This window comes from Chlorocebus sabaeus, chromosome 14, assembly GCF_047675955.1.
Source record: "Chlorocebus sabaeus isolate Y175 chromosome 14, mChlSab1.0.hap1, whole genome shotgun sequence".
NCBI classification, from domain to species: domain Eukaryota; kingdom Metazoa; phylum Chordata; class Mammalia; order Primates; family Cercopithecidae; genus Chlorocebus; species Chlorocebus sabaeus.
This window is the reverse complement of record NC_132917.1, coordinates 9,318,915-9,338,108: the sequence shown is the minus strand read 5'-3', so window position 1 is coordinate 9,338,108 and position 19,194 is coordinate 9,318,915. Positions and strand designations below refer to the sequence as shown.

Below are 19,194 nucleotides of genomic sequence, written 5' to 3'. Positions count from 1 at the left end.
AGCTTAACCTAAGTGTCACAGAAGCCTAGGTGACCCAGAGGTCCATTCAGTGACAAACACTGAAGGCCTGCCTGAGGAAGACTGATGACATGTGTTCAGCAGTGGCTTCCCAGTGACGTGGGATCACTGGCATGGACCTCTCTCCGGCAGAGGTGTGGACAGGAGACCAGGATTCATGCTGGTTTGGAACAGTGACCTTGGCAACTTAAGACACACAAAGTAGATTTTCAGAAGTGTCTGGTCAAGATAACATGCTGGCAAACACAATTCTTAGAGTTAAGAGAACCTTAAAGGATTACCGCTCATGCTAAAAGTAGTATGTGAAGGATCTCATGTACAGTATGATAGTGTACTTTTTTTTAAAGGACTGTCAATATATAAAACTTTAAAGATTAAAAACATTAAAAATAAAACCATGTCCATTTAAAAGTATTTTATTTTTTTCCAGTCAAATGACTAGTTAACAAGAAGAGTAAACTTATTAAACATGCTCTAGTTATAAATCACTGCATTAAGGACAATGAAAATAATCAATTTTGGTTATACAATATATACAGTTGTGCTGCAACCAAAGTAATCAGGTGAATGAACTGAATATCATACATCTCAAAATAGCTTCCTAAGCTGCATATTATGTTACCCACCCCTTAACAGATCACACAGTAACTCTTAGTCTGTGTACATATTCTGAGCCATCATCCCAGATCTGATGGAGAACGGCAAGCAAAATGCCAGAATCCTGCAGCTGCAGTATGTGAAACATAAACTTTAAATATAAATAGATATCTACAATGTTTTTCTTTCTCTCAGTTGTTTTTTTAATTTGCAAAGAGCAAATAACTAAGAAAGGCTATTAGCAGGGACGTTAATATAATTTCTCCTCTGTTAAGAGTACTATTAGTTACTGCACAATAGCACCAAATTGTAGACTGGAAAAATATTTCCTAGATATTTATGTACCAGTGAACCTGATAGATTAGTTTGGGACTGGAGTTCTAATGTTGATATCAATCAACTTTATTCCTTATATAGCTGGCACCAGGTGGTCAAAGGCTGACTATAAAATACGGATGGAGGAGGATTGTTAAAATAGACATAAGTGCACTGTGCAAAATACATCTGTTTACTTAAATCTATGAGAAAATTAAATCAAGGGTTCAAACAACAGAAATTAACAATTAGTGAAAACAGATGTAGTGCTTTAATAAAAGAGAAAAAAAAACTACAGATCTAACACATTTTTACCCAGAACTTTGAAAGGCAAAAAGCGATTGCTATACATCATAAAACATTCCAGTTTGTTCTGTCTTCCTTTATAACAACAAAAAAAGTACAATGCCAAAACAAAAAACAAAAACCAAAACTCTACACGTAGAGTCTGCATAATAAAGACAAGCTGCTTCAATCAAATGTACCATCACAACCAGTGCAGCAGCAGCGCTGCTGTCCCGCTTTCCAAGCCTACACTCAACTTATTCCTTTACTTGTGTTAAAGTCCACGTGGGCATCACAGGCCTCTTTATTCTCAGCCAAAATGTCCGATATTCCTACTATGAATCTTACCCTCACAATTACTAAATAGAGGTATGACAGTCAAGTTCATTAAACTAATGAGTTTTGGTTTTATACTATACAACCTAATCCCCCCTACTACCACCCCAAGTAGCTTAAGAATGATATGATGGCCTTAAATAGTAAAAACTGGGATGTTTGGGAGTATTTTATTATCTGGGACCTATATATTTCTGATATGTTCTTGATTATAAACAGATGGACAGATTCGATTTCAAGACAGTGTGGCTACCATTCCTGTTGGAGTATTATATCAATACAAGACACTAAACTGAGTAAACATTCTCATGGGCTAGAAGGGAAGGCAGTGGTGCACTCAGCAGGAAACAGCAAGTGATGGGTTAATACAGCGTGGTCTGCGCCACAGAATTCTACTGGGTATAGTTGCTTTCTGTGTGATTCAGCAAGTTCAAGATGGCAAATTCCGAAACATCTAAAGCATATAAACTAATTTAAAAGAACTGTTTTGCAATCCATCATCCTTAGTTTTTAACCAAATTCAGGAAATGCAGTTTTATATAACCTGGAACGGAATGAACTGTAGTTACCCTACGTTGTCATAAATCATCAGTAGTTTTGTTAAGTATGATTGTTCACAACAGGTTATACACACATGCAGAATATAGTGATAGCTGCAACCTCACAAATTAGGGCTAGAAAGTACAATGCTAATGTGTAAATTTCCAAGTTGTTTTTTAAACACTGGGTGGATTTCAAAGTAATACGTGTCTTTGAAGGTGAACTGATGGCATTTTATCGAGAAAGTCCAGAGCTGGGCTATGGACTTCTGAAGCAGCAGGTGACTGGCCATCTAAAATAATAATTGTGCTAAAGGTCACCACTCCAGAATTGGGCCAAGGAATGCAGGAAGAGTTTATTTCCAATACACTCAATGCAAACATTTTTAGGTTTAGCGAATTCCGTAGAGGCAGGATCTTGATTATGTATAACAGTTAAAATAACTTTTCAGTTCACCTGTTGGGAAATTCAGTTTTTCCTAATAAATGCATAGCAATGTTTCGTGAAAACCACAAATTATAAAAACAATTACTGATATGTAAAAATTGCCTCAGTTTTTAAAACAGACCAGTGGCATTAGAGAACATGGGCTACCATACAAACAGTTCATGAAACTGGTTATCTGGCAAGAGTTTTGGTACCAACAAAACAGGAACATAACTGTTAATGCTTTTGTTCAGTAGCAATTCAGTCAGCGATAAAGTGCACAAATGACACTGGGAATGCGCCTTTGCGACCAGGATCTCCATCAATGTGGCCGATCTGAAATGGAACAAAGTGTAGGTTGCTATTAAAATTCTAAATGTTAGTGGAAACTTTGAAGAGCATTACATAGGGCATTTGGTGAAAAAAAGCACGATTGGTTCAGAAGACTCTCTTCCGACAAGAAATTACTTGGGTAAAACATCCAAACGATTTTTGTCCTTTTTTCCTCACCACATTTCAAATAGTGCAGGCCTCTCCTGTGGAAGGAGCTCTTCCCAGCCGTGCCTCAGACGTTCACTCGCGGGGATGGCCACCCCCACCTGTTCCTGGGAGGCACACAGGTCAGCTCTCTGATCGCTACTCCCCGCTGGCCTTTTTTGAATGAATGAATGAATGAATGAATGAAGCCAAGTGTCACAAGTTTGTGAGCTGCAAAGTCACCAAAAGTGGCAAAGGTATAAGTTGGCCCCATTTCACTGAGTCAAGCGCTTGTGTAAGGCTTCATTCACTCTATCCACTTACGTTCGCTCTTGGGTAAATTATATCCAAGTATGATCTCGAGTATAAATGATGTAGGCAAATAAAAGGCTAAAAACAGCCAAAATATGAACAGTGGGCTTTTTGCAGAGTGGTGGGGGGTTGCTATGGCTATGGGCAACTTCTGTTTTCTGCTTTATGCCTCTATTTTCCAGTTTTGGAAATGAGCAGGTATTTTCCACATGGCTAAGCCTGTGGTCAGGCTGGCGCCCTGTCTGGACGGTGGGTTGTAGGCAACTGTGGGAGCTGGCTGGCAGGGCTGGCTCTGTGTGCAGGTGGGTCTAGTGGGTGTGTGGATGGGAGGGGGCAAGTTCGGGTCCTCACGTGCTCCATGCAGCCAAGCTAAGCACTCTCCTCACCAGAGCCCAGGTGCTGTGGCCCTCTGTGCCTGCGCCATAGTGAGGCTGATGGTGGGAACTCTGGATCCACACTTTATTTATTTATTTAGAGATGGAGTCTGGCTCTGTCACCCAGGCTGTAGTGCAGTGGCATGATCTCGGCTCACTGCAACCTCCCCATTGAGGGTTCAAATGAGTCTCCTTCTTCAGCCTCCCGAGTAGCTGAGATTACAGGTGTCTGCCACCATGCCCAGCTAATTTTTTGTATTTTTAGTAGAGAACCATGTTGGCCAGGCTGGTCTTGAACTCCTGACCTCAAGTGTTCCGCCTGCCTCGGCCTCCCAAAGTGCTGGGATTATGGGGGTGAGCCACTGGACCCAGCCCACAGACACTTTTAATCCATTAAGGGCAAACGAGGCCACAGGAAAGGCTGGTGAACCCAGCCCTGCCAAATGAACACAGTGCTGCCTGACCCTGAGAGCTCACAGCGCCTCTGGAAGCTGAAGACGTGCAGTTTAAACACTGGTGGGAGCTCTGCGAGGGACAGCGACTAAAGACAGTGTCCAAACTCCTTGCACTTGACAAAGCAGTTCCCCTAAGTCCTGTGAGTTCCCAGCTGAACTGTCCGCTCTGAGCTCAGATGCAGAGCCACGCCACTTGCGTCTGCTGTGTGGTGGGCTCAGCCTGGGGCTGTCTGCCTGCGCCCCATTCAAGCCGGTTCGTCCACTGCCCTCACTGTATACAGCTGCCGCTTAGTGGGTGCTCACCGGATCATCTGTGCCAGACTGTGTGTGTGACCCCCTTTCACAGATGATCCCACTAACACTTAAAGATAAAAGCAACCAGCCCCAAGCCACCGGCCCGTGAGTGGCCAAGTCTGAATTCTTAGGTGGCCGGCGCTCATCTTGTTCCCATATCCTGCTGGACGCCTGGGCGGCCACAGCTCATTTCAGGACCAGACTCACGCCTGGGGCTCTGTGCTCTAGGTCAGCTCCTTCCAGACACCCGATCCCACGAATCCAGCAATGGGGGGTGATGACCTAGAAACTCAAGGCCTCAAAATGACGGAGTCTCACTTCAGGCCCTCATGAGTGCTCTGGAAACTGCACCCTAACAGGGGAAGCAGCCACCCTGGGGAATAATCAGGCCTGCTCAGAAGTGGGTGTCCATGGAGGAAGCAATTCCTGAGGATGCTAAGGGGCAGAGGCACCAGGAACCATGTCTGGACTGCTCAGGCTGAGAAAATCTCACCTGCGAGCCAGCCCCCAGGAACCTCCCGGGCCCACCCCTGACTCACCCACCACTCCTGGTCCTCCTCCCCGTCCACGATGATCACATCCCCCTCGGAGAAGGTTAGCTCATCGGGGTTGTCAGCCACACAGTTATAGAGCGCTTTCACCCGCTTAGGCTTCAACTTGGTCTGTGTCAGGAGAGGGAACAAAGGTTAGCGTGGCTGCAGCCCTCAGCTCTCAGGGCAGAGCCCAAGCACCCTGCCTCCCCCGGTCTCAGGAGCCCCGTACCTAGGCCTGAGAAGCCCGCAGATGCCAAGGTGGGGCAGGTCAGTGCAGCTCAGGAGCCAGGGAGAGAAAAGGGAAGAGCTCCCCACCAAGCAGAGAGAAGGGGCCAAGGGCTGGGAAACAAAGCGGCCGGGGCAGGGCACTCTGAGTGGGCCCTTCCTGGAGCTGCGATGGGAGGGCCAAACCCACCGGTTGCCAAGATCCAAGCAATCAGGTACCAAGAAGACCCCTGTCCAGCCCCCAACCAAGGGAAGAGGGGAAGGCTTGCTTCCCCTGAGCCCTTGTGAAACCGCCTGCACCCTCCTGGCGAGAGCAGAGGGGCAGGAAAGGGGGCTCGTCACTTACTGCCTGCGACTTCCTAGGCATGGGTGCAGGGGGCTGCAGGACCACAGCATTGGACAGAGGACCCAGAGCTTCTGTTGCAGAAAGATCCACTGTAGGGCAAAAATGAAGCAACTTAAGACATCCCATCAATCATAACCATGAGATGTAAACAATGGACAAGCCACAGGGTGTGTCTGAAAGCAGGCTTCCCCCGAGGTGTTCCCATCTGTTGAGGGAAAAGGGAACCTTCCGATTTAGATGCAGCCCTTGCAGAGCTCGTGTGGCAGCCAAGTGTCCCCCAGTGGGACTGCCCTGTCAGCAGGAGGGGACAAGGTGAGGGGCCCCAGGACTGAGCTGCTCAGGAGCAGGGGTCTCAGAGGCCAAGGGAGTGGGGAGGATGGCAGCAGGGAAGGAGGGAAGAAGGCAGGAGGGAGGAGAAAGGCAGGGAAAAGGGGGAGAGGAGGGGGGGGGGGGGTGGAGGAAGGCAGGTGGCGGAGGAAGAGGGCATGAGACTATGTGGGAGAGGAGGAGAAGGGAGCAGGGGAGGAAGGCAGGAGTGGGGAGGAAGGCAGGAGTCGGGGCGGGGGACGAAGGCAGGAGTCGGGGGGGAGGGCAGGAAGGCAGGAGTTGGGGAGGAGGGCAGGAGGGGAGGAGGGAAAGGAGGGGAGGAGGGAAAGGGGGGAAGGGGGCAGGGGGGAAGGAGGGCTGTGGGAGGGGAGACAGCTGGGCCCTCCCTCAGGCCTGACCACCTGGCAGGGAACGTCCACCACATTGCCCCCATGGACCAAGCAGAAACAAACTCAGTCCCAAATTAAATAATTACCAGGTACTCTTGGTTGGCCTTTGCTGGTCAGCGGGGTGGATTTGTCAGCCCTACAAAGACAGAGAAAAAGTAGATTTACTGCTACCTGAGGGTACCTGCCCGTTTCTCATCCCCTTTTATCAGAGAACCTTCTGAGGTCAAGCTGAAAGTGTGTGAGGTGATTTCCTCCACTGTCACTCAGCTCTCTTTTTTATGGGAAAAGGAAGAATGAGAGGCCCTAAGAAAGTGCTAGATCCAACATTTCTGATTCTAAAACCAGGGCTTTTCTCGAGCACTCTGTCCACGTGAGCCTGCCGATGGCCAGGGTCTGGAGCAATGCTGGGCACCAGCCCCGCCCTGAGTCTGCTCAGCCCCTTCCCTGCCTTGGTCCCATCACACGAAAGGGCGGGGCTGAACCTTAACCTCAGGCCCAGATGGCTCTGCCAGGATAGGTCCGGTCACCCTGAGTCAGTGCTGTCCACGCCTCTGCAGTCCCTGCTTCTGGGAACCAATGTGGCTGACCATGGGCTCAGGCCCCATCCATGAGCCTCTGGGCCAGCATGCCCCAAAGCCACAAGGTGGAAACGCACGAGGGAGGATGTGGTTCTCAGGGCTGGCAGACAGGGGTCCCTCAGTTTGAACCTGCCACTTGGCAGCTCTGGATAAATGGGTTCTGGAGAGCCAGCATTTTCATCTGCAAAAGCTGTGACACAAGATCCGCCAACTCCAGAGCTAAGGAGCAATGCCATCAGTGAGGACCTCTGGCTTCAGTTCCCCCGTGGATCTCCTGGACCTAGCATAAAGCCAGGCACAGGACGGGGGCTGGAGAAGCAAAAGAGGAAGACCAGGGAGGAAGGGAAGGCAAAGATGGGATTCTTTCCACTGTACGCTCCCGTCCGTCGACACTCCCTTTGCTGCTCGGAATGAACCCTGTCTGGCCTCGATGCTTACAGTCCCAGAATGAAGGGAGAGAAAACATCACGTGAGTTTTGCTCATACTTTGAAGGAACTGAAAAGGAACTTTGTTTTATTCCATAAAGACCCCTCCCATTTGACCAGTCTGGCCATTTGTTTTCCATCAATGTCTCTGGGTGTAAATGTCTCTGCAGACATCATTACACTGACCAGGCTGACCCCTCGCCTGCAGTCATCCCTAACTACAGAACACTCGCAGGCCTGATCCTCTGAGACAGCGGTCAGCAGACTTTCTTTAAAGAGGCAGCTAGTAAACTTTTTAGGCTTTGTGATTTTTGTTGTTGTTGTTGACATGGAGTCTCACACTGTCTCCTGGGTTAGAGTACAGTGGCACAATCTTGGCTCACTGCAACCTCTGCCACCCGGGTTCAAGCAATTCTCCTGCCTCAGCCTCCCGAGTAGCTGGAATTACAGGTGTGCATCACCACGCACAGCTAATTTTTTGTATTTTCAGTAGAGATGGGGTTTCACCATATTGGCCAGGCTGGTCTCAAACTCCTGACCTCAGGTGATTCACCCACCTCGGCCTCCCAAAGTGCTGGGATTACAGGCGTGAGCCACTGCACCCGGACTTTGTGTTTGTTTTTTGAGTCAGGGTCCTGCCCTATTACCCAAGCTCGAGTGCAGTGAGGCGGTCAGTTCACTGCAGCCTTGAACTCCTGGGGTCAAGTGATCCTCCCCCTTCAGCCTCCTGAGTAGTTGAGACTACAGGTGCACGCTACCATGCTTGGCTAACTTTCAAAATTTTTTGTAAAGACATGGTCTCACTATGTTTTCCAGGCTGGTCTCGAACTCCTAGTCTCAAGCAATCCTCCTGCTTCGGCCTCCCAAAGCTCTGGGATTAGAGGTGTGCACCACTGCACCCAGCTGGCTTTGTGGATTCTAGCATCTCTGCTGCAATTATTCAAGTCTGCCACTGTGGCGTGAAAGCAGCCCCAGACTGCATAAACAAACAGGTGTGGCTAATGGTCCAATAATATTTTATGAGTGCTGAAGTGAATCTCACACAGTTTTCATGCGCCATAAAATATCCTTTTGATTTTTTTTCCAACCAATTACAAATACAAAAGTCAATCTTAGTTCTTAGTTCATGGGCCCTAAAAAGCAGGCGGCAGGCTGGATTTGGCCTGTGAGCCCTAGTTTGCTGACTCCTACCCTAAGAGAAGAGATGTGAAAATTCACATTTATACCAGAGACAAAATTACCGGCGGTGGGGGAGGGATAGTATCCTTTACAAAGAGGATGCACCAGTGTATTCCTCTAGAGTAAGAACTCCACTGGGCACTGGCGACATGATTCCGTCCATCCTTATCTGTGCTGGGTAGCTCTAACCTCACTTGCCCTGCTTCCCTTTTTCCTACCAGTCAGATCTGAAACCAGGTAGAATCATGTTTGAGAGGAAACCCGTCCAGCTTCTCCCAGCTAGAACACTTCTGAGAACCAGGAACCTGCACCTCACAGCTGACATCCACGGTTCTGAGTCCCAATAACCGCTGGGAGCTGACGGCTCATTAGCCAGAACTTCAACACATGATTTGTTCTCTTGAAAAACAGCAGCTTGGAAAGTGCCAATCACAGGGCGTCTTAAGGCAGAAGAGAGCCCAGAAGCCAAGGGAAGCATGACCTGTGGCCACTTTGGTGTAGAGGCAGAAATAATTAGCACTGGAAAGCCCATTTATTACAGCATAATTCAGTAGCTGTTTAAGACCAGGAAGGCACAGATATGCATATTATATTTTATTTTTTTGAGATGGAGTCTAGCTCTGTTGCCCAGGCTGGAGAGCAGTGGTGCAATCTCAGCTCACTGCAACCTCCACCTCCTGGGTTCAAGTGATTCTCCTGCCTCAGCCTCCCGAGTAGCTGGGATTACAGGTGTGCACCACCATGCCCAGCTAAGTTTTGTATTTTTAGTAGAGATGGGGTTTTGCCATGTTGGTCAGGCTGGTCTCGAACTCCTGGCTTCAAGTGATCCACTCACCTTGGCCTCCCAAAATGCTGGGATTGCAGGTGTGAGCCGCTACGCCCAGCCCTGCATGTTATATTTTTAAAAGTTATCTTGCAAAGTAGCATTTAAAACATTTTGGGAGTCTTCTGGTTAAAACGGCAGATTTAAGTACATTTACTTCCATTTCTTCCCAAGGAAAAGGATTTTAAAAAATTAAACCTAAAAGAGGTCAGGCACGGTGTCTCATGCCTGTAATCCCAGCACTTTGAAAGGCCAATGTGGGAGGACTGCTTGAGCCCAGGAGTTTGAGACCAGCCTGGGCAACATAAGGAGACCCCCATCTCTATAAAATATAAAAATAAATTAACCGGGCATGGTGGTGCATGCCTATGGTCCCAGCCATGCGGAGGCTGAGGTGGGTGGATCACCTGAGCCCAGAAGGTCGAGGCTACAGTGAACCGTGATTGCACCACTGTACTCCAGCCTGGGCGACAGAATGAAAGATAAATTACAGTCAACCTACTTGACCTCAAGAATGGAATCCCACTCCAGCAGTGAGGAAGGCTCTGAAATACTCCTATCTGTCCTGTAGTGTCCCCAAAAGGCTCAGGACCCTCTGGAAGGGGAAAAAGGCAAGGTAGTAAGCAGAAGAATTAGCCAAAAATCTGTTTAAGGAGCTCATGAATCCCTGGAATCGCTCCCCAGCTCTGATTGCCGCTGCCTTGCCCAACCTACTAAGGACAGGAAGCTTCTATTCTTGGAGAGGGCAAAACAGAGGGTATCTGGACGGGGGATACCAGGTGCGGCTGTTGGGAGTATCTTGAAAAACAGAGGGACTAAGTAAAAGTTTAACTTTATTTCTCTACTCCTAAAAAAACTTCAGACGAGACAAGAGGCCCAGCCAGACCACTCCACAGTGACACCGGTGTGGGCGGCTCTGTGCAGTCTGCCAGTTTTTATTGCCTCACCTGGAGGAGAAACACCAAGCTTGTGATTTATAGGGAAAAGCCTGGAACCCACAGAGGTCAAAATGGTGCGGAGGCGGCACACATTGCACGAACACGAAAACTGCAACACACATGCCAACACCTTCGCAACCATTCTCAGAGGGAGGAGACTGAGAAAGGATCTCAGGAAACAAAAGGAGTATCTCTACAAAAAGAGTTTAACTTGAAGATTATTATCTGAGAACACACATGAACGCCTTAGTAAAAGAACTGGGAGATAAACTCTAGAAAATCTGCCAGAAGACAGATTTTCAAAATAGGTAGGCAAGCAAAGCAGGGATGGCCATGAGAAGGTGGTGGAGGGCTAGCTGAGGATGATAGCTTGACTCCCCTGCACCGGGTGGCACTTCCAGCCCCAGCCTGGGAGGAGGGAGTGTGGGCATCCAGCATGCCCCCCACAGCAACTCCTTCCCCTCAGAAGTAATTCTGAGCCCAGGAGACAGATGGTAGAAGCAGAAGATCGGAGGGGTCTGGGTCTACCTTTGGGACTGGGGTACAACTAAGAATATGCACACTAAACTTAGCGTGAGCAAGAAGCAAACTTCCACATGTGAAAGCATAGTGATGCTGAGGTTTGTCAGAGCACTTAGGGTACTCCAATAAACAAGATGACACATTTAGAAGAAAGGCCAAGGAGTCTGACATCTGAGGAGTAAGAAACATTAAAAGAGAGAACAAAAAACCCCCAATATTTAAGGCATTTAAAAATCAGTGGAATTTCTCCAAATTGAAGGATGTAGTTTGTACCTTGAAAGTCTCTGTCATCTGTCTGGCAGTGCGGATGAAAACACCCACACTGGTGTCTGGGGAAGCGCGTCACCCAGAGGTGAACAAGAAGGGCATGTCCGCAGATGGTGGCCCAACAGGAGCGTCCGAGGCCAGGTGGGATGAGGAAAGCATCCAGGTGGCAGGAAGTGAGAGCCCCCCTGAGCACCCAGTGGGGGTCCTGGAACAAGAGGCAGACCCAAAGAGGGAAAGGCAGCTGCTGTGCAGAGGCGGCAGTAGAGAGGGGGTCCTGTTTCCTAAATAGACACCGATCAAGGAAGTAAAGATGGGAGCCAGACTGCTCACTGTCAGAAAAGAAGGAAGTAGTACAGAAAAGAAGAAAACTAGAAGAAACCCCATGGTGACTGTAAAACATTGCCTTCCAATTTGTTACTATTTACTTTTTCTTTTTTTAGAGCTAGGGTCTCTGTTGTCCAGGCTGGAGTGCAGTGGCACCATCACAGCTCACTGCAGCCTTCTCCCGGGCTCAAGCAATCCTCCCGCCTCAGCCTCCCAAGCAGCTGGGACTACAGGCGTGTGCTGCCATGCCTAAGTAATTTTTTAATTTTTTTTGTAGAGATAGGGTCTCACTATGTTGCCCAGAGTGGTCTTGAACTCCTGGCCTCAAGTGATCCTCCCACCTCGGCCTTCTAAAGTAATGCAGGGATGGGCTGAGCGTGGTGGCTCACACTGTGTCCGGAATTAGTGGGTTCTTGGTCTCACTGACCAAGAATGAAGTCATGGACCCTCGTGGCGAGTATTACAGTTCTTAAAGATGGTGTGTTCGGAGTTTGTTCCTTCAGACATTCAGATGTATCTAGAGCTTCTTCCTTCGGGTGGGTTCGTGATCCCGCTGTCAGGAGTGAAGCCGCAGACCTTCCTGGTGAGTGTTATAGCTCTTATAAGCAGCGCATCTGGAGTTGTTCGTTCGTCCTGGTGGGTTCGTGGTCTGGTTAGCTTCAGGAGTGAAGCTGCAGACCTTCGCAGTGAGTGTTACAGCTCATAAAGGCAGCGTGGACCCAAAGAGTGAGCAGCAGCAAGATTCATTGCAAAGAGTGAAAGAACAAAGGTTCCACAGTGTGGAAGGGGACCCCAGCCGGTTGCCTCCGGCTGGCTGGGGTAGCCTGCTTTTATTCCCCATCTACATCCTGCTGATTGGTCCATTTTGACAGAGTGCTGACTGGTGCGTTTACAATCCTTGAGCTAAGACACAGAGCTAGAGGGAAAAGTTCTCCAAGTCCCCACTAGGTTAGCTAGACAGAGTTAGCTAGATACAGAGTACCAATTGGTGTATTTACAAAACCTGAGCTAGACACAGTGCTGATTGGTGTATTTACCATCCTCTAGCTAGACATAAAAGTTCTCCAAGTCCCCATCCGGCTCAGGAGCCCAGCTGGCTTCACCTACTGGATCCTGCACGGGGGCTGCAAGCGGAGCTGCCCGCCAGTCCTGAGCCATGCCCGCACTCCTCAGCCCTTGGGCTGTCGATGGGACTGGCCGCCAGGGAGCTGGGGGCAGCACCCGTCGGGGAGGCTCAGGCCACGCGGGAGTCCACCGCAGGGTGGGGAGCTCAGACATGGCGGGCTGCAGGTCCCGAGCCCTGCCCCGCAGGGAGGCAGCTAAGGCTTCGTGAGAATTTGAGTGCCGCGCAGGCCGGTCGGCCAGCTGGCACTGCTGCGGGACCCAGCGCAACCTCCGCAGCTGCTGGCCCGGGTGCTAAGCCCCTCACTGCCTTGGGCTGGTAGCACCAGCTGGCTGCTCCGTGTGCGGGGCCCGCCGGAACTCACACAGCCCCAGTTCCTGCCCGCCCTTCTCTCTCTACACCTCCCCGCAAGCAGAGGGAGGCGGCTCCGGCCTCAGCCAGCCCAGAGAGGGGTTCCCACGGTGCCGTGGCAGACTGAAGGGCTCCTCAAGCGCCACCAGAATGGACACCAAGGCCGAGGAGGCGCTGAGAGTGAGGACTGCTAGCACATTGTCACCTCTCAACTCCTGTAATCCCAGCACTTTGGGAGGCCAAAGTGGGCAGATCACAAGGTCAGGAGATCCAGACGATCCTGTCTAACATGGTGAAACTGTCTCCACTAAAAATAAAAAAAATTGGCAGGGCATGGTGGCCAGCCCACCGCTGCTCCCCCATCCCCTGCCCCCCCAAAAAAGAGTAGTGCAGGGATTACAGATGTGGGCCATGGTGCCCAGTCCCCAAATTCTTTATGTTTTTATTTTTGAGATGGAGTTTTGCTCTTGTTGCCCAGGCTGGAGTGCAATGGTGCAATCTTGGCTCACTGCAATCTCCACATCCTGGGTTCAAGAGTCTCGTGCCTCAGCCTTACAGGCGCCTGCTACCATGCCCAGCTGATTTTTTTCTATTTTTATTAGAGACGAGGTTTTGCCATGTTGGCCATGCTGGTCTCAAACTCCTGACCTCAGGTGATCTGCCCACCTCGGCCTCCCAAAGTGCTGGGATTATAGGCGTGAGCCACTGCGCCTGGCCCCAAATTCTTTATTGAGAGGTGGAACTGATGACTTCCTTGTCCCTTCCTCTCTGCCCCGTGTCTGAGCTTATAACTGTTTGAGCAGCAATGTATGGCAGAGATCATTCTGTGCCAGCTTCCAGGGCCAGACCTCTCTCTGGGGACCTGTCCTTGGACCCAGCCACCATGATGTGAGGAAGCCCATGCCAGGGACGCATGGGTGTTCCAGTCACAGCCCAGCTGAGGCTCTGGCTGACAGGCAGCATCAGCTACCACAGGGTGGGTGAAAGGCTCTGACCTTGTTCCCCAGCCAACGAGTCACCTCCTGTGTCCAGCCACCCCCAGGCTTCGAGTCCTTTCAGCAAAGGCTCTAGATACTGTGGAGCAAAGACAAAGACCCCACAGTGCCATCCAAATTCCTGACAATCTGTCAGCAGAACAAAATGGCCGTGCCTCATGTCTGTCAGTTTGGTGTGGTTTGTTACTAGAACAACTGAAATTAGAGATGTCAGTGTGAACTCATGGATTTCAATACAGAAAGACACAGAACAGAGAGATAAATGGTGTATGTATGCATCCATGTACATGTGTTCATATTTCCAAGTTCTGACAGCTCAGAGGGCCTGTGTGGGAGCAGTAACTCTCCACCTAGCCCCCAGAACTTGGCCTCTAAATATCATTTCCACTAAAAGGAACCATTTCCCACCATAAAGATCCAGATTAAGAGCCACAAACGGGCTGGGTGCAGTGGCTCACGCCTGTAATCCCAACACTTTGGGAGGCCGAGGCAGGTGGATCACAAGGTCAGGAGATTGAGACTATCCTGGCTAACACAGTGAAACCCTGTCTCTACTAAAAATACAAAAAATTAGCCAAGTGTGTTGGCGGGCACCTGTAGTCCCAGCTACTCAGGAGGCTGAGGTAGGAGAATGGCAAGAACCTGGGAGGCAGAGCTTGCAGTGAGCCAAGATCATGCCACTGCACTCCAGCCTGGGCGACAGAGCTAGACTCCGTCTCAAAAAAAAAAAAAAAAAAAAAAAAAAAAAGCCACAAACTGGACCCATCTGCAACAAACAGCTTATTTGGACAAACACCTAGGCTTGAACTGGGTCTAAGGATTGGGTGCTGTTTCTACATCCATGTTAATTTCCTGACTTTGCAGGTGGTATTGTGTTATGTAGGACAATGTCCTTGTTTGTGGGAAATTCATGCCTCACACCACAGAGGGTCTATGTGTTCAAAACAACCTTGGGAAAATAGAAAACGGAAACAGAGACCACCTAGGGGGTGAGCTGCAAATAGAACCCAGAGGCCTTGTGTGTTGAGGACACTTCGTCTAAATTCACTCTGTGAACTTAAAATGTACATTTGTAAGACATTTTTACAGTCTAAAAATCCTCAAGTTATTTTTAAGACCCTTCAGACCTGATGAATTAGTTATGTGGCACCCACGCTGAAGTAGGAACCCTGGGGATTGCAAACGTTCATCCAGACCCCTTGGCAGGTGAGGTCAGAGGACAGGAGCACGGAAGGCCGAGCTGGCTGGGGGTGGCTTACCCCGGAGCAGGCTTCTTCTGCGGGAGGCGGCTGGGCGGCTGTGGGGGCAGAGGTGGGGGCCTGCTCTGTGAGATCCCAGGCGGGGTAGGCTTGCTCGGCTGGCTCAAGGCTTCCAACACGCTAGGTGTCTTGGCAACAGGAGGGGGCGGTGTGGGGGTCAGGGGATCTGTGGAGGAAAAGGACAGACGTGCAGAGGGTCAGCTGCGAGGCTTCTCACTCAGGCCTCCTCACTGGAGGCTTTTCTAAGAAGGGCTTCATTTTTCTATTGCTATTTCCTAAGGAAAAACCTGCTGCTATTTCCTTGCCGGTTTTCAGAAAACTATTTGCAGGGAGGAAGCAGGGAGTCCTTTCCAAACTAATAAGGAAGCTGCGAGCCTAAAGTTAGGATGACAATTTTTCTCTTAGCCCGTGAGTAAGTATTTTCTCAGCTAGAACTCCATGTGGGAAAGCCAGCAGTTTCCTGCCCTCGACTCTAAGACCCAACCGCAGGAGGCCGGGGCCCTCAGCTCTGCCTGGGGAAGCAGGGCCTGCTTTGCACATTGACTGACCTGTGGCCAAAGGGATGAGGCCCTACCCACTTCATCGGGCTGCTGGGCAGGGTGGATCTGAGGAGAGATGGGAGCTACTAACTTAGTAACGGCTCCTCAGTCTGCAGAGTGGGTGGGTGCAGAGCTTTATTAGTGTCTATGTTTTACAGACGAGGAGGCTGAGGCCCACGGAGGGGAAGAGCTCTTGTCAAGGGTGGCAGAGTTGGTAAGACCTGGAGTGGGCTGTGAGCCCAATTCTCCTTCCTCTGTCTCTCCTCCCCCGATGGGTGTTAAGCGCTCTCTCAATGTCAGGCTTATCATCCTGGGCCTCAGGATGGGTGGCCTCTGCCAGGAAAGAACGTATAAGGCGCTGGGTTTCCCTCTGCCAGGAAAAGCCAGGAAGAATGAGGCCTTCAGCTAAACAAAGAGAAACCTGGGGTGGGGAAAAATGAAGGGATCCAACTTATGATCTTTCTTTTTTTCATTATTGTTTCCTCTTTCCAATTTAAAGGAAAAGTCAAAAGGCTGACTCTAGCACACACATGCAGTCCCAGGGCCACCAGATGGAGAGGCAGGAAAGTGGGCCTAGCCTTCTGTGTGTTCGTCTCGGAAACCTTTGAAGACCCTCCCAGATCCACTGCTCCCGGCTCTGCCGCCAGCACATGCACACATGGCACTGACTCTAGCTGGGGCTGGGCTGCTTTTAATTTTAACTTATTCTAAGGAAGTCACGAGCACCTCGGTTCAGGAATTCTCATGCCCTGGAAGCAGTGAAGCCCAGAGATGCTGGACTCCCCACTCCACGGCTGCTGCAGCGGGAGACAGGACAGCATCCAGGGCTCGTTTCTCTGATCCAGTGAAAAAAGATGCTCTAGTTCTGCACACTGGAGAAAAACTTCTTCCTAAAAACCTCCTCTTGCTTCTCTCACCAAGGGTTTCAGGACTTTCAACCACATGTTGGCATTAAAGAAAACATGTCAGGCTGGGCGTGGTGGCCCACACCTGTAATTCCAGTACTTTGGGAGGAAGAGGCAGGTGGGTCACTTGAGCCCAGGAATTTGAGCCTGGGCAACATAGCAAAACCCTGTCTCTACAAAAAAATACGAAAATTAGCTGGGCATGGTGGCTTGCACCAATAATGCCAGCTACTCAGGAGGCTAAGGCAGGAGGATCACTTGAGCCCAGAAGTTGGAGGCTGCAGTGAGCCATGACTGTGCCACTGCACTTGCACCAATAATCCCAGCTGTTCAGGAGGCTAAGGCAAGAGGATCGCTTGAGCCCAGGAGTTGGAGGCTGCAGTGAGCCATGATTGTAACACTGCACTCCAGCCTAGGGGACAAATAAAAACAAGGCTGGGCATGGTGGCTCACGCCTGTAATCCCAGCACTTTGGGAGGCTGAGGCAGGTAGATCACCTGAGATCAGAAGTTTGGGACCAGGCTGGCCAACATGGCAAAACTCTGTCTCTACTAAAAATACACACACACAAAAAAATTAGCTGGGCATGGTGGCAGGCTCCTGTAATACCAGCTACTTGGGAGGCTGAGGCAGGAGAATCTCTTGAACACGGGAGGCGGAGGTTGCAGTGAGCCAAGATTGTGCCATTGCACTCCAGTCTGGGTGATGGAGTGAGACTCTGTCTCAAAAAAAAATAAAAGAAAAACAAAAAGCCAGATTCTAATCCAAGTGACTGTCCCAAAATATTGAAGATCACCAAATAGCCCAAGGAAAAAGAAACCCTGGGGTACTGTGTAAAGGAGGAAATGTTGCTGAAATGCTTTGGAAGACAGAGGAAGGGAGTGAGGAAGCTACTTGGTGGTGCAGTGTGGGGACAGGCAGGGGTTTGCAGCTGTGATGGAGGAGGCTGGGGGAGCTGGGAGCCCTGCACAGGAGCCACAGGGGGCCATACAACACGGGGCACTTGGCATGTGTCTGTGCCGGCGGCTGTGTGGCTCCATAGAGCACCCCCCACCATCCAGATCTACAAAGCCCACAGGCAAGAAAGGAAAAAGGAAAAAAACGTACTGGTAGATGTCACGCGAAGAGGGGGCAGCGGTGGATGGACAGCTGGCGGATCTGACGAAGATCGCTGCCGGCTTCCACCGTCCACACTTACAGAGTTTGTCTTCCACAGGGTGTTAGCAGAGGAGGCTGTCTGAACTGAACCCACACGCATGCACACAGACGCATGCATGCACACATACACGTGCACACACAGAACAAAAACAGAAACAGAACACTGCGTTATTGATCCTCCCCCTTATGAAATGGTCAGTATGACCCTTCTACCTAGAACCCTCAACTCTTTTACTCCTGTCTCTGGCACGTGGAAGATAGACACTGATACCCACTAAACCAAAGACGCTTCAAGGACTATTCTCAGCTGGTTTTCTCAATCCATGAAATTTAAAAATTCCTGAGTTTATTTCTCAAATATCAGTATCATTTGAAGAAGGAAATAAACAGCCACAATGCTCTCTTGCGAACACTGCACTTGGAGCTTCTGGAACTTCTGCTCCTCTCCACCCTCCCACCGAGTCCTTCCCATGGGCCGTGGGAGTCACCACCATGCAAAGAGGAGTACCATGTGCCCAGCTGGCACAGGTGGAGGGCAGAGTGCAAATCAGACACTAGAGGAGGGGCTCTCTCTCCCTCCCTGCCGCAAACATATTTCTGGCTGGAAGCAGACACAGATGACACCAATCAGGTTCAGGTGACCCAGAAAAGAGATGGCATTTCCCAGGTCACAAGCCCTTCTGACTGACAAACCTGCAAGCTCAGGTGCACGGGGCCCAGGTGCCAGGTGTGACCCCATGTTGGAGGCTGTGCACAGCCCGTAGGGCAAAGGCTGGGCCTAGAAATGGGCCAGGCCACTGGGTCCAGAGGAAGCCTTCGAGCTCCTCCCATGGGGAGCCAGGTCTGCCCCAAGTGCAAGGCTGACACTGTCAACCCTTTGCTATTTAGTTGCATGTGAGAATTCCATCCAAGACCATATGTGAGCTACACAGAGAATGGGGGAGACAGCAGGTAAGGGGTATGACCTACATCACTGGAAGAAATGAAGCTAGGGACAGGAATGGCAAAAATAAAAGGGAAAAAAATCAAAACCCTCGAATTCCAAGACTTCGAGAAACCAGGAGATTAAGAGTTTACCCCTCCATGACCCAGTGGAACAAAATAAAATCTTTCCTCACATGACATACACAGCCAGCAAAAGCCACTGCTGAGGAGGAGGATGATCAAAGTCATCTTGATTGTGGGCTGTAGAAAATTCATGCCTGCCCGCAGGATCTGGGAGAGGCGGGAAGAAAGTCGCACCCACCCTGGGCCCTGACCAGCCATCCTCGGGGTTTGACAGGAAGGAGGTGCGACTGTGTGGCTTCACCTTGTAGCTGCCTTCCGTGCTCAGGGACATCCTCATCAAACCAGGGATGGATGCGGTCTGGGATGCAGGGTGTGTGGGGACAGCAAGCAGCTGGCTTCTGGGCCTGCCTGGGGGAAAGGCCTGCTCTCAGCAGGTTTGTTCTTGGGGGTATGACTCAGTGACTCACACGACAGGTTCACTGTCACTTCTCTGGGCCTCCTTGAGTGACAGGGGCAGAGCCATGTGAGGGTCTGAGAGACACCCAGGACA

The 19,194-nt window shown here is 50.0% G+C and overlaps 1 protein-coding gene across 7 annotated transcripts in view; it reads right to left on the bottom strand.

Annotated features, from left to right (window-relative positions):
* Nucleotides 1-418: 418 nt before the first annotated feature.
* ASAP2 (ArfGAP with SH3 domain, ankyrin repeat and PH domain 2) overlaps nucleotides 419-19,194 on the bottom strand; it is a 202,472-nt gene continuing 183,696 nt past the window's right edge. For 4 of the 7 annotated variants that reach the window (XM_038006536.2, XM_073022765.1, XM_038006539.2 and 1 more), the window contains 6 exons: nucleotides 17,586-17,720; nucleotides 15,035-15,200; nucleotides 6,336-6,385; nucleotides 5,534-5,622; nucleotides 4,969-5,091; nucleotides 419-2,853 (listed from right to left, as the gene is read on the bottom strand). In XM_038006536.2, coding sequence (XP_037862464.2) covers nucleotides 2,779-2,853; nucleotides 4,969-5,091; nucleotides 5,534-5,622; nucleotides 6,336-6,385; nucleotides 15,035-15,200; nucleotides 17,586-17,720 — 638 coding nt within the window. In that variant the 3' untranslated portion in view covers nucleotides 419-2,778. Of the gene's footprint in view, nucleotides 2,854-4,968; nucleotides 5,092-5,533; nucleotides 5,623-6,335; nucleotides 6,386-15,034; nucleotides 15,201-17,585; nucleotides 17,721-17,745; nucleotides 19,053-19,194 lie in introns of those variants that run through there. The other 3 variants (XM_073022766.1, XM_007971534.3, XM_073022767.1) reach the window with 2 other exon arrangements.